A 14,080-nucleotide genomic window follows, 5' to 3' on the forward strand; every position below is an offset into this window, starting at 1 on the left:
GGAAGACTGGCCCTGAGCTAACATCCATGACCATCTTCCTCTACTTTATATATGGGACACCTACCACAGCATGGCTTTCGCCAAGCGGTGCCATGTCCACACCCGGGATCCGAACCAGCGAACCCAGGGCCGCCGAGAAGCAGAACGTGTGAACTTAACCGCCGGCCACTGGGCTGGCCCCCGATGCATCTTAAAACATATGGCGTGTCTCCCAGATCAGCGGTTACAAGGACTTTATACTACATGCACCCCAATTTCAAGATAACTGCTTGTTTGTACCCCTAGGGTGCCCTAAAGCAAATATTATATACGATAAAAATGCCAATATTTTTATCAGATCATCCTAAATAGCTTCTCCAAATTTTAGGTTAAAATTGGCCTGGCTAGTAGAAAAAAAGTAATGTTTAGTTGATCCAATAAAGAACCATGTAGGAACAAAAATATCCTCAAAATTACAAAGTGAAGAGAGAACAGTTTTTACAAAAGTGTCCAGAAGAAAATTGAGGAAATATATTTGTTTTGCAAACCAAAAAAAGGAATTCTGAGTTCTTAACACTAAGAAAATGGTAGAATGAATGGTATTCAAGGCCCACATAGTTTCTTAGGCACTGGTCCAGATTAAATGGAACACTTAGTCCATCATTTAATAAAATTTTTATTGACTGTAAAGATTTTGCATACAGGAAATAAAATAACATCTTATAAAATAAAAATATAAATTAAAATATATAGCTTATCATGCCATTTCAAAGAGTGAATGTCATGTAACTTCAAAATTATGTTCTACGGTAAACTTTCCTTTATCAAAAAGTGTTACATAAAACTTTTAGATGAAAATAAACTGTTTAAAAATGTAGGCTGATAGCCTATGAAAAGCATAAAGATTTTCTATTTTCTCAGCTATATCAGATTTTAAATATATTTGACATAAGTGCACAAATTGAGGATTATATGTGTGATACTTTAAATTTTCATAATGGCCACACGTTAAACCTATTAAAAAACCTGAAGAAACAAAAATTAAGACATCTATTTGAAACAATTTTTGGTACAAACCAGAAAGAGGACTTTGCATAAATTAAACACTTGACTATAAATACGCTTCAAGAAAGTAGTTAATAAAAGTACTGATCTTTTAAGGAATTTCTAAAAAAATCAATGGGAAGAAATTTAACATGGTTTCATCTTAGTTATAACAGCAACATGAACTCCACTTGCTTTTTTCCTGCTATACTTAATCCCCCAAGCAGCTCATCCATTAATAATTGTAAATAAAACCTCTACAGCTCATTCTTTATCTACATTTTCAGACCAAAACTGTTCTGAGTACCAGACCAACCTCAAATTCAACAGACATAAAACTGGACTCATCTTTCCCTCAAACAAGATTTTGCTGTAACAATCTTCAGTCAGCAAGACTATCTTAGGGGTTGGCCCAGTGGTGCAGCGGTTAGTCTACTCACTCCGTTTCAGTGGCCCAGGGTTTGCTGGTTCGGATCCCGGGTGCGGACCTATGCACCACTTGTCAAACTATGCTGTCACTGGTGGGCATCCCATATATACAGGAAGATGGGCACAGATGTTAGCTCAGGGCCAGTCTTCCTCAGCAAAAAGAGGAGGATTGGCAGTAGATGTTAGCTCAGGGCTAGTCTTCCTCAAAAAAAAAAAAAGACTATCTTAGAGTCTGTCATAATTCCTTCCTCTGTAGTAAGTTATTGACCACAAAGCTTCCTTTTCCTTCATGATGTCCTGGCTCATCTGCTCAGTTTTTGGTTTTGATGGGTGTTTGCACAAGTGATGTGGTAAGGCTGCAATGCCTCAGGCCCGGGCTGTGGCCACAGGTGGCTCAACGGCTTCATCTCTTTCCCTCATCCGATTCACCTGTTACTCCATGGCCAACTTAATTTCTGAAAGTCTAAACTCTTCTATGTTCAATTTTCTATTATTCCCCAACACAAACTTTATAATACCGTGGCCACTTCGGATTCAGTTATAGTGTTTCTGACCCACCTTCATTTTTTTTTTTCAAAGATTGGCACCTGAGCTAACAACTGTTGCCAATCTTTTTTTTTCTCCCCAAATCCCCTAGTACATAGTTGTATATTTTAGTTGTGGGTCCTTCTAGTTGTGGCATGCGGGATGCTGCCTCAGCGTTGCCTGATGAGCGGTGCCATGTCCGCGCCCGGGATCCGAACCAGTGAAACCCTGGGCCGCCGAAGCGGAGCACGTGAACTTAACCACTTGGCCACGGGGCTGGCCCCCAACATTCATTTTTATTTTAAGGAAAGCAAAGATATATTGTCAAGCAGTGAGGGTACAGAATACCCGATGAAGTCAACTCTGAAATCAGGCCCCAGATGCTCATCATCGTGCTGAGACTAGTGCACAGCACTCTCATACTAGCTGGCTGGACTGTAAGGGGTAAATCTTCAGCTATGTCGAAGAGGTGACTTAATATCAAGTTTTAACAATGCTTTTACTCATCTGTGAGACTTTTCACACATATCCACACATTAGAGAAAGAAGTATGTGAACCCACATGCCCAAATATTTGGTTAAAAAACATAGCATAATCAAAGTACCTAGCCAGAGCTTTGGTTCAAATACCATACTTTGCAGATTGTAGAGAATGGTAGTGCTAGCTAGATAGGCCAGTTCTGCTTCTTAAAGAGGGAGGTGAATATATGGTCCTAACAACTGGAGGACATCTCCACGTTGTGCAGGCAACGGTCTCTAGAAATCTGTGTTCTCTAAGGACACTTTGCATACACAATGAGTACACAGTTGTTTTGCTGCATACAACTGCACTTGCTGCATACAACTCCTGCCACCAGATGGGCACAGGAGACACAGTGATAGTGGCTCACACTTGGCTAAACCCTGGAAAGCATTTCTAGCTAATAACATGTGTTGTGAGAACTTTTTATTTTCACTTTTTAGGTATCTAATCTAAAACTTAGGAATGCATGAAGTTGCATGGTCCCCATCACTAGAAGGATTGAAACAGAGGCTGCATACACACTTACAGTGGCTTCCTAAAGGGGATTCGAGCATTAGGTGAAGGGGACGAGGGATGTGATGACCACACTAAAGCCTCTTCTAATTATGACAATCTAGATTTCTAAGAGCAATATCACGATATACTCAATTAAATTTATACAAGTGTGGCATAATCTTTACATCTCACGCAAACTGAGATCTAAAGATTGGTGAAGAATTAGGAAGGGAAAATTTTTCTTTTTGATATATGCTTTCAACAAGCAAAGAAAGAAGGCATTTGCTTGGAAATATCAAATTGTTGCCTATCTGTGCAACAAGTGGTCTCCAACATGTGTCTATCTAGAACAATGGCTGCTCCCAACAATGACCTCTTTTGAATTTCAAAAGAATTTTTGATTAACTCTCCTATCTCCAAGAGAGATTAACTTTTACTATTTGTTGATTTACAAATGAGTTTCCACTTAAGAGTTCTTATTGGAGGCACTCGGATGCCAGCACCTCGGGAGTGGGTAGTGGGTAGGTTGGGGAAGTGGGATGGTCACTATTTCAAAGATTGGAAATCTTTGGTCCAGTTACTATCCAATGCTGGGCCATTTAATATGGTAAGAATCAGAACAATAGAAACTTAACTCTCATTTCCATTTCTGAATTAGCATCACAGTTTCCCATATTGTACTACTGGGGAACAATGGAGCCAATGGTATGATGAATGACTGCCTTCCCTTTGTGCTGGCTTAATTATGTGACACTGGGACGATGCAGGTGGTGATGAGGGAGATAAGCAATTGAGGGATCCTCCCTAAATCTCTACCACACTCTCTCCTCTCCAAATGACTTAACTGATCTTTTCCACCAACTAACATTATTGCAGTTTGTAAATGCTTATTTAATTTTCCAATTCACTACAGGATCTTAAAGAAACTATTTCTTGCTTCAGATGCAAAATAGGAATTGTAATTTGGATGAAATATTTACTAATAAATTCACAATCAAGAGAATTCACAAGATGTATCATTTATTACAATGTATAAAATAGAAGAAAATTATTTTGCAAGACACCATATTTTAGCATGTGTGGATAAGTGTATTTTTTGCTCTTCTACTCATAAAACTCTCCTTAGCTCAATGTACGACTGTTCATTGGGTCTAGAAAAATCATAAAGTTGTCTTTGAAGTATTCTATGCGGAGTTCACAGGAGCAAGAAAATATTCATTTTTAAGAATTAAAAAAAGATTTCACAACCAACAAAACCAAAAAACACCGTGATTTCATAGTGAAACATTTTAAGAATTCCCAAGCTTTCCCACCCTCCTTCTTCAGAGGGGTACACAAACGAAGCAAGACACATTACCACCCAAGGTACGGTACTGGTCTAGAGCCCCAAATGTCTCGAGGTTTTGAACACTCTTCTTCAATCCAGAACTTTAATTCTGAATGCACAGCACAGAGTGTTGTAAAACTACCAAAACATTCCACTGCAAAATGACAGGCAACTTGACCTTGTACGGGGAGCTCTGTTTCAAACTGAACATTTCCTCCCCTGCTATAAGCTGGAGCAGAGGCATCAATGAGGTGCAATAATGATCATGCACTTCAGTGGATGATGAATAGGAATTAGAAGTCATAACTGACCCCAGTGGGAATCCTGGCTCTCCTACTTATTCATTGCGTGACTTTGGGTTACTTAATTTTAACCTTATGGGCCTTAGATTTCATATCTACAAAACAGAGATAATAATAGCAGTTACATCAAAGGGTTGCTGTAAGGTTTAAATAATACATGCAAAGCATTCAGTATGACACCTGACACAGGATACGGGTTCAATAAATGTTGGCTATTTTTCCTATTATTTCTGTAAATTGGGCAGAGACCCTCTAACACAGTTGTAAAGTCCATGTCACAGAGCAGCAAAGGGCTTGGGCGGGTGCAACCTCAGCTTTAGCACCTTTTAATTGTCATTGGCGCTGTCCAACGACAGTAGCCACTAGCCACAGGTGGCTCAGGAGAACTGTGTCTAGTCAGAATTGACATGAGCTGTAAGCGTAAAATACACATCAGATTTCGAAGACAATATAAAAAAAAAGAATGTATAATATCTCAATTTTAAATATTTGCTTATGTGTTGATGTGATAATATTTTGGATATACTGGGTGAAATGAAGCATATTATTAAAATTAATTTCACGTATTTCTTTTCACGTTTTTTATTGTGGCTACCGGAAAACTCAGAATTACCTAAGTGGCTCGCATTGTATTTGTATTGCACAGAGCTGAGGTGGAACCCTGTCACTCATAACGTGGGCTAGCAGACCTGGGAGCTTGTTAGAAATACAGATTCTCAGGGCCCGGTGCAGACCCTAGACAATCAGCATCCGCACCGCAACCTGCTTCTAGGGTGATTCTACGCCCTGCTCCAGAGTTCTGCTGTTTAGCTTAACGAAGAGGGCAAATCTGGTCCTGGAGTCACATAAACGCGAACACCCTTTCTTTAAGTAATTGCTCACCTAAAAAGGAAAGTGAAGGAGGAGGTGGCAGAGAAGGGATAAAGGAGCAAGAAAAAGGAAACTCAAACTACAGGAACAAAAAGAAGCGGGGTGGGGGGAGCGGATCCAAGCTGGGAGATGCAGTGCAAGGGAACCTCCAGCCTTTCGCCTCCATAAATGTGGAGTGAGATGAAAACTGAGACAAAACCTACAATCCAAACCCGTAAGGACCAGGAAATCGTCAGTCAAACCGCCTTACCCGCCCCTCAGCGGCCTTGGCCGAACGAGGCCTCGGCCCGAGCGGGTCTGAGGCTGGGGTGCGATGCGAACCACCATCCGCCCCAAGGCTGGATGGTTTCGCGGGACGTCTCTCGAGTTTTAGCCAAATCCTTGTTTCCCAAGACACACCACGCGTTTCCCCTGGCTCACCTGCCTCCGACCGGCCCCAACGGCCTGCGCCTTCGCCACCGCCACCTTCGAGTCCTTTCGCAGAGAGCCCGCCCCCTCTGGCCCAGGCGCTGCTCCCATTGGTCAGGCCGCTCGTCACTCCTGGACTCCCCGAGACTGTAGAGAACGCCATAGCAACCGCACTCGGAACTACATCTCCCGGCATGCTCTGCTCGGAGGAGACGCGAAGCTCCGCACCAAGAGCGACCAATAAATGGGCGAAGTTGTAGTCGCCGATGGGTTTCGTTTTATGCAAATTTCAGCGAAAGACCACACCCTTCCTTCTTCCAACGTATCTCCTTACCACCTTCCTCGGACTGTGACCCGCCTCCCTTTTCACGTCCACATTGTTCTCTCCTTTAAAACCTTCTGTAAATAAGTTAGTTGAATGCATCCTAACTAGTGCCTCGCATGGCAAAGGACAGGGGCACTGAAATCGTGCAACAAAATCTCCATAAGCCCGGTCACGGAAATGCCTGAATAGAAGCCCCTGGTTACGCTTTCTGGGAAGGGGGCGGGGAGGAAGGAGATTCCCACTCCCGCCCCCTTTGAGCTTGCTGATTGGTTTATTCGGCTGTCACTCCTTCCTCTTCCATTTTTGATAGACTCCTCCTCCTTTGGGTCCCGTGGTGGGCGGGGCCAGCGGTAGGGGCGGAGAGGAGGTGCGGGCCCCTCCTTCTGATTGGCAGACTGTTTGTCCCCACCCACCTGTGGGCGGAGATGGAGGCGTGGATGGGGGCGGGGGAGGCAGCCGAGGGAGATGAGGAGATAGGCGGGAGCGAGGGAGGGAGAGAAGGAGGTAGAGAAGAGCGGAGGAGACGGGAGGGAGCGCAGCTTGGTTGCTCCGTAGTACGGCGGCTCGCGAGGGAGAATCCCGAGCGGGCTCCGGGACGCAGGGAGAGGCGGGCGGGGATGGTGTGCAGGGCTGCGGCTCCTGCGTCCCTCCCCGCGGCGAGTGAGCTGCACTGATTCGTCCCCCGGGCGGCAGCGCGGATCCGCCTGGAGATGAGGTGAGGAGCGGGCTGAACGGCGCGGGCCTGGACCCGGGAGGCGGCGGGGGCGGGGGTCGGCGCAGGGGTCGGCGCGATGGCCGCCCGGGGCGCCGGTCCCGCGGCCCGGCGCGCATCTCTCGGGCCGCCCTTCACCCTTTGCCGCGCGCCCGGGAGGCGCGGCACCGGCCGCCCCTGCGCCTCGTCCTTCCCCATCCTCCCGGGGGCGGCCGGCTGGTCGGAGCCGGGAGGCCGGGGCGCCTCGGCGGCCGAGGGGGTGGCGGTCGCGGGACGGGCTTCGGGTTGAATGGGCGCCCGCAGCCTGGCCGGCCGAGCGGGGTCCCTCCTTCCCGAGGGGGACGTGGGGGCGGTCGGTCCTTCCAGGGCTGACCTGGCTGCCCTCGGCTGCCTGAGCGCGGCGGGCCGGCCAAGCCTCGCCTCCCCGCCAGCCTCTCGGGGATCCGGAGCTCGCGGGGAGCGGCATCGCGCCGCCCGCCTCTCCCCCCGGCCTCGAGTCCCGGCTCATCCCTTTTTCTGTCTCGTGTGCCTGCAAAATCCCTGTCAGTGAAGGGCAGTCAATGCCATTTGGCCCTAAGTCGTCCTGCCCGGGCTGCCTCTGATGGTATTTAACAGAAAGCGGCTCTCCTTTCAGTGGGAGCGCGTCCCCGGGGTCTGCCGCTGCTCCTTCCCTTCTTTACGCGCAGACACGGTTTGATGGTGTGGACCGAAGGCACAATTGCGGTCTCTTCTTGTTTGCACGAGGAAATGTAATCAGAATCCCCAGGAAAAGGAAACCAACGAGGAATGGGTTGTACCTTTCTCTCCTACTTGTTTGCCTTCGGATTAGAAAACAAGTTCGTGGATTACGTAGCCTATGGGCATCTTTTGTTGTGATTCAGACTAAGCTTTGCTTTTGAAGAAATAGATTAGCAGCTTCTCTGTCGAGTTGGAGGCTGTGGAGATTTTTGATACCCTCTTAATATGAAAGTTTCCTTTAGAACTTTGCCATCATCAATGCTATTCCGAAGGCAGCACCAGCCTGAAATTTTAAATATATGCAGACTCGGGACAGATGCGTTTCTTTGTGCTTGTCTGCTGGCATCCTACTCTTGCTGTTTCCGTGGTCAAGACGTAGAAATAATAAAAAGAAAACAAGTACAATAAAAAGTATAGATAATAAAAACAACTGCCATACAAACAGATGCATCTGGAAAATATCAATTCTGTCAGCTGGGAGGCAGCTTTACTAATCCCTTTGAAAGGATGAAGAACAGGCTCAGAGAGCTCATGGATTACGTAGTGGACAGGGTCTGAGGGCAGGATCTGGGGCCATGGACCCAGCAAGGCCAGCTGGTTTGTTAGTGCTACCCCTAACCTCTGAAACAGGAGCAATGTATTTGTTAGGATACCTTTATTTTTAGATGACTTAAGGTGCGGAAGCTTAAACACCCCTCAAAGTTATGAAATCTACCTCTCTCTGAGAACAAAATACTATGTTTCTGTTTTAATTTTTTTAATAGTTTACTTGAAACATTTATGTTATTTTGATGGGAGTTTCCTTATAACTAAAAATATGTATGTATATTTAACAGTGAATTCTTTCCATAGGAGGTTTGTAAAGAACCCAGAAAGTTTTAGGTAAGCTAAATTGAGAAATGAGGGACACTAATTTAATGATGGCGTTAAAACTATTTAAAACTCCTGTAAGTAGCTCCAGTAAGGAGAGTTTCTGATAGAAAGTTTAAAAGCAAAAAAAGATATTTCTTTATCTAAGAATGTATCTATTAGGATCACTAGGCACATGGTACCTTTACAAAACTCTCATTATTATTCTGCCTGAGTAAGAGAGGAAATGAACAAATTTTTGATGTACTTTGGAACTCTGTGGATTGTTCAGATACTAAGCATTGTGAAATAGGGCATAAAATGAGTGGTAACAAGTCAGTTCCGTGAAATGTTTGTCCTCAGCAGTTTTTTTCCCCGCTGTTGACTAGCAATTTCTTTTTATTAATGCTTATCTCTAATATTGGTAGTAGAATTCTGCTTGGGTTCTTGTCCCCAAATGCCTAGAATGAGGCAAACTCAGATTTCCTATAAGAGGTTAAGGAGGAGGAGGTGCTGGTAAATTCCTCTCCTCTGACTCATCTTTTTCATTTGCTAGATTTGTGAATTATAGAGAATTAATTACGTGAGGTTTATATTACTCAGTTCAGATTGCCCTGCCGTAGAGCTGAAAGACCATTCCTTTCTGAATGGCTCCAGTTACAGGTGGGTTTCTCAAAATCTGGACCTCAGGTCACTTACATCAGCATTAACTGAGGTTCTTGTTAAAAGTAGAGGTTTTTGTTGCCTCACCTCAGAATCAGCCTCCTGGAGGTAGGGCCCTGGAATCAGGATCTCCATCAAGTTCTCCAGGAGTTTCTCCTGCACAGTAAAGTTGGAGAACCACTGATATTGTGCTTGCTTCTCACTTGGCATCTCCTAAGACCGTCTCCTGAAGAGGAAAGCAAGTTTTTCAAGTGACAGAGCAAGTTTTATACCTTAGGCTGCTAATAAAAAACTGACGACGACCTTCACCTATAATAGACGTTTTAGAGGAGCGGAAACTTGGGTTCATCCTTGGATCCCCAGTGCCTAGAATAGTGCCTGGAGAACTCCATGAGATAGTGGAGTGAACTACATGGCAGTGAGGCCACATTTATAAACACTTACTTGTGAAATTAATCTTATCACTTAATAGTCACTGATTTTATAAATTAGGAGTTGAAAGTACCATACCCCCAGTCATTTCTGTAAGTTTGGTTGGCTCTGAAATGGAGCATAGAACGCTCAAGGTGATAAGCTGGAAAGAAGGCTCCCAGTAAGATGTTTGCTTAGAGACTCAAAATGTAAATGTGAGTAGCAGTGTTGTGGTAAATTACTATGCTATTGCTGTATCAAAATACCATTTTATAAGCTGTGAGAAGCCCAACATAATGCTACAAATACTGATTTCCAAAAAATATAGAAAGTAGAAAATTGGTACGTTTTCCAATTTCTTTCTTTCTTTTTTGTGAGGAAGATGGTCCCTGAGCTAACATCTGTGCCAGTCTTCCCCTACTTTGTATGTGGGATGCTGCCACAGCATGGCTGGATGAGCGGTGCTAGGTCTGTGCCCGGGATCTGAACCTGTGAACCCTGGGCTGCTGAAGCGGAACGTGCAAACTTAACCACTACACCACGAGGCCGGCCCCCAATTTCAATTTTCATAGTAATAAAATATGACCTCCACTCCCTTCTTTCAGAGTCCAGCATAGGGCCCCATAAATAACAACTTCTATTCTCTGGTTGAGGGTGCTGGATGATTAAGAGCACAAACTCCAGAGGATGTTGGGTTTGACCACACATAGTTTGTGACTTTAGTCACCCAGCAACCTCCCAGTGCCTCAGGTTAAATACTTCTAAGTGTTTGTATAAGTTCTTGAGATGTGTTCATTTAATAAATGGTAGTATGATGATGATAAAGAATTGGGGTACATAAAAATATGTAAAACTCGGAGCTGGCCCCGTGGCCGAGTGGTTAAGTTCTCGCCGTCCACTTTGGTGGCCCAGGGTTTCCACGGTTCTGATCCTGGGCGCTGACATGGCACTGCTCATCAAGCCATGCTGAGGTGGCACCTCACATATCACAACTAGAAGGACCCACAACTAAAAATATACAACTATGTGCCAGGGGGCTTTGGGGAGAAAAAGGAAAAATAAAATCTTAAAAAAATATATATATATATTTGTTATATATAAAACTCAAGTGTCCATTTAATTTTTATGCCACTACACTTAATGGTAGTAAGTAGAATTCCATTGCTTAAAAAAGAAATCTCTTGCTAATTTCTTGATACTACATATGTATAATTTTTTAATTGGATAACCAGACTAAAGATGAAAAGTATTTAATAAACCATCAAATATTATGTAAATGTAAATTTTTTCTAAGTAAAGATAAATCTTGCCATCACTTTCAACTTAATTGTATTATTTCAGAACCAAACTGGTAATCAGTTTATGATAATCAGCTATTATCCCTACGCATTTTAAAGAATTACATGTTTATGGTAGAAAAATTGAAATACAGAAAAGTAAAAAGAAAACTATAGAATACTCATAAATCTACTACCTGAGTACATATCTCTCCAAACCATGTTTTTGTGTGCATGTGGCTATTCATGTACAATTTTTGGTAATAAATATGGGATCCTGCTATATATATGATTGTTCTGTAGCATGCCTTTTTTTTGCTTAACATCTTATCATGAGTCTTTCCATGTCTATATTGTCAGTTATAATAGTTTAGTAACTGAATACTGTTCCATTTTATGGATCTGTGGTAATTTAACCAGTTTATTTTTATTGGTTTGTTTCTTTCTCCCCCCACCGTTATCAATAATTCTGCAATGACCATCCTCTTCCATACTTCTCTGTATATACTTGTGAGATTTTCTTTCTTTAGGGTAATTTTCTAGAAGTGGAATTGTAGGATCAAAGTACATGCTAAATTTTAAGGTTTTGATACATATTTTCAATTTGTCACTTAGAAAGACTGTAGCAATTTCTACTTTGAGCATGGTGTGTGAGAGTTCCATTTCCCTCCCCCTCCCTTTTTTGGAATGATTTCACTAGTGACAAACATAGTGAATTATTTTTGTTGTTAGGAAGAAGAATGGGATGTTAATGTAACCTGTTTAGTAGTGTGATATGGAAAGTCAGAAAATTCATCCACCGGTAAAAATGAGAGCTAACGTTTATCAAGTCCCTTTGCAGCATTTTATAAGCATTAACTCACTCACTCTTCACAAAACTCTAAGTTTTTGGATGAATATGCCTTGGAAGCTGAGGTACCAGCAGTTAAGTGACTTAGAGAACCAGCAAGTGGCTGAGCAGATTTGTAACTAGAGGCCAAATCTCTTAGCCACACCGCTGGACTGCGTATTTCTTAGACATGTTTTGTTGGCATTGGGGTACGGTTCACATTCCTGATTTCTGTTTCGGACTAACCTAGAGGTTCCCTGATGTGTGTTAATTTGCAAATTAGGTGGGGGCACAATTTGAATCCTTCTTACTGAGAAGTTAATCACATAAGTTAGCTCACAAATAAGCCTGGTCTGCTGTCTGGGGTTCATCTCTCAAAGCAGCTTGTGAGCCTTTACTCTGTAGTGGTTTTCCTGAAGTGCCCCTGCATGGAAAACAGGCGTCGAGTCGTGGAGAAGATTAGTGCAGTTTGAAAAGGCAGTTCACTGTGGTGTGCACTTGCCTTGGAAACAGAAGACTACACACAGAAGTGTGATTAGGGAGACAGCCGGGAGTCTGTCCGACCATTTCCATGTTGGCTATTTTGGAGATTTGAAGTGGCCTGTGGAAGTGCTCTCCAGGACTGCCAGTGCCTCAGTGGAGAGGGATGTCATGGATCCATTGGGAGATCATTAAAAAAACCTATTATTAATAAATGTGATGGTGGAATATCATTAAAGTTTTGTTGCTAATGTTTGTAGCCGTCTCACAAAGTGAACTTCAAGCAGCTTAATCTATTTGAATTCATCAGTGCTCTTTCAACCATTTTCCTGGTAGAATTAATGATAGGTAGTTTACCTTACTGAGCTATTGCCCAGAGAGAGCGTTGGTGAAATTATATTGGCTTCAGCTCTCTGGCCTGAGTTTGTGCTGCCTAGGGAGCGAGGTGGCACTGCCATGGCTCAATTTTAAGCTGGTCACCGAAACCACTTGTCATTGTGTGGTGTGGGGCTCCACCGAGGCCATCTGGGAGTGTAGGAGTACCTTTCACTCTTCACTGAGCGGTAGAGCTGGCCGTGGAACTGAGGGATGTGACAAAGTTTTGGATTCAGCTGAATTTGAATGTGAAAATAACAAGGGCATAGCAGTTGGTCAAAGTTTTTTTTTATCCTTGGTGGTTAAAATTAAACATCCTCTCCTTAATACAAGAGGGCAGTGCTTTTGATCCTCTGTTGCTGTGGTGAGCATGTTGACTTGTTTCTCTATCAGCAATGATTTTGTTCATCCTTGAGTTTCGCTTGCAAGTCCTGGTGACTGGTGGTAAGACATGGATGCAGCTTGTGGAAATTAACAAAGTCAGCTGGCTTTTAGTGCCATTCTTTAACCCACTTGGTTAAGGATGACAGTGATTCTTATGATAAAAATGTAGAAACAGGAAGCCGCGGGACCATTCATTTTGCATGTTTGTGCATGTGCGTGCGTGCATGTGTGTGTGTGTGTAGGGCTAATTTCTTCTCTCAGGGTCAAGACAGTTTTATTTTATTTCCCGAGCAGTTTTATCGTTCTAACAAGGGCAGTGTGTTGTGTTATAAGCCATTGTATAAACACATAAACCTCATTCCTGTGCATTATCTATAAGAAGAGTTTGTTCATTATGGATCCAATATTTATAAAAATCAATTCATTTCTGCTGTAAACTTTAGATAATAGATTTTTAAAGCAAGTAATCTTTCAGCTTCTGGAATTATTTGAAACTCAGCTACTCCATTCTTGTACAAGTGGAGTATTGTATTTTCGTTACTGACATATAAAAGCTATGTAACTAGTTATGAGAGAAACCTTGAAAAATTGACAAAAAAATTAGTACCATTCCTAGAATATGGCAAGTTTCCTTGAGTAAAGGTCCTGCCTCCTTTATTTCTTCTCTCTTCTTCACTTATGATAGTTAATATTAAAGTCAGTAAATAATAATAAATTTATTATAGGTAGTACTGTTTATTTTAGACACCTTAAGACATAGTCATTACAATTGTTGTTTTAATATTCTCTATTTTTATTTTATTTGTTTATTTATTTATTTATTGGTGAGGAAGATTGGCCCTGAGCTAACATCTGTGCCAGTCTTCCTCCAGTCTATATGTGGGATGCCACCACAGCATGGCTGATGAATGGTGCTAGGTCCACCCTTGGGATCCTGAACCTGTGAACCCTGGGCCACCAAAGAGGAGTGCGTGAACTTAACTACTACACCTCTGGGCCGGCCCTTAATATTCTTTAAGTGATTAGAGAAACTGAGGCAGAAGAGAACTTGGTATTGGGGTTACTAGGATGTGAGTTCATAAGGGCAGGGAGTTTTGTCTGTTTTGTTCACTGTCTTATCCCCTGGAACTAGAAC

The 14,080-nt window shown here is 43.0% G+C and overlaps 2 protein-coding genes across 20 annotated transcripts in view; one reads left to right on the forward strand and one right to left on the reverse strand.

Moving 5' to 3' along the window:
• Positions 1-6,443, reverse strand: part of CRYZL1 (crystallin zeta like 1) — a 31,741-nt gene extending 25,298 nt beyond the window's left edge. For 6 of the 9 annotated variants that reach the window (XR_006515560.2, XM_014843731.3, XM_044750956.2 and 3 more), the window contains exon 1: positions 5,915-6,443. Coding sequence is in view for 8 of the 9 variants with exons in the window: in XM_014843731.3 (XP_014699217.1) it covers positions 5,915-6,013 (99 nt within the window). In the remaining variant the exon portion in view is untranslated. The remainder of the gene's footprint in view (positions 1-5,914) is intronic. The other 3 variants (XM_044750951.2, XM_070488807.1, XM_070488806.1) reach the window with 3 other exon arrangements.
• Positions 6,444-6,666: 223 nt separating this feature from the next.
• The window catches only part of ITSN1 (intersectin 1), a 204,291-nt gene continuing 196,877 nt past the window's right edge, over positions 6,667-14,080 (forward strand). For 6 of the 11 annotated variants that reach the window (XR_011495392.1, XM_070488809.1, XM_070488815.1 and 3 more), the window contains exon 1: positions 6,667-6,942. The gene's annotated coding sequence lies outside the window, so the exon portion shown is untranslated. The remainder of the gene's footprint in view (positions 6,943-14,080) is intronic. The other 5 variants (XM_070488811.1, XM_070488818.1, XM_070488812.1 and 2 more) reach the window with 3 other exon arrangements.

The sequence above is a fragment of the Equus asinus genome, chromosome 18 (assembly GCF_041296235.1).
Source record: "Equus asinus isolate D_3611 breed Donkey chromosome 18, EquAss-T2T_v2, whole genome shotgun sequence".
Lineage (NCBI taxonomy): Eukaryota > Metazoa > Chordata > Mammalia > Perissodactyla > Equidae > Equus > Equus asinus.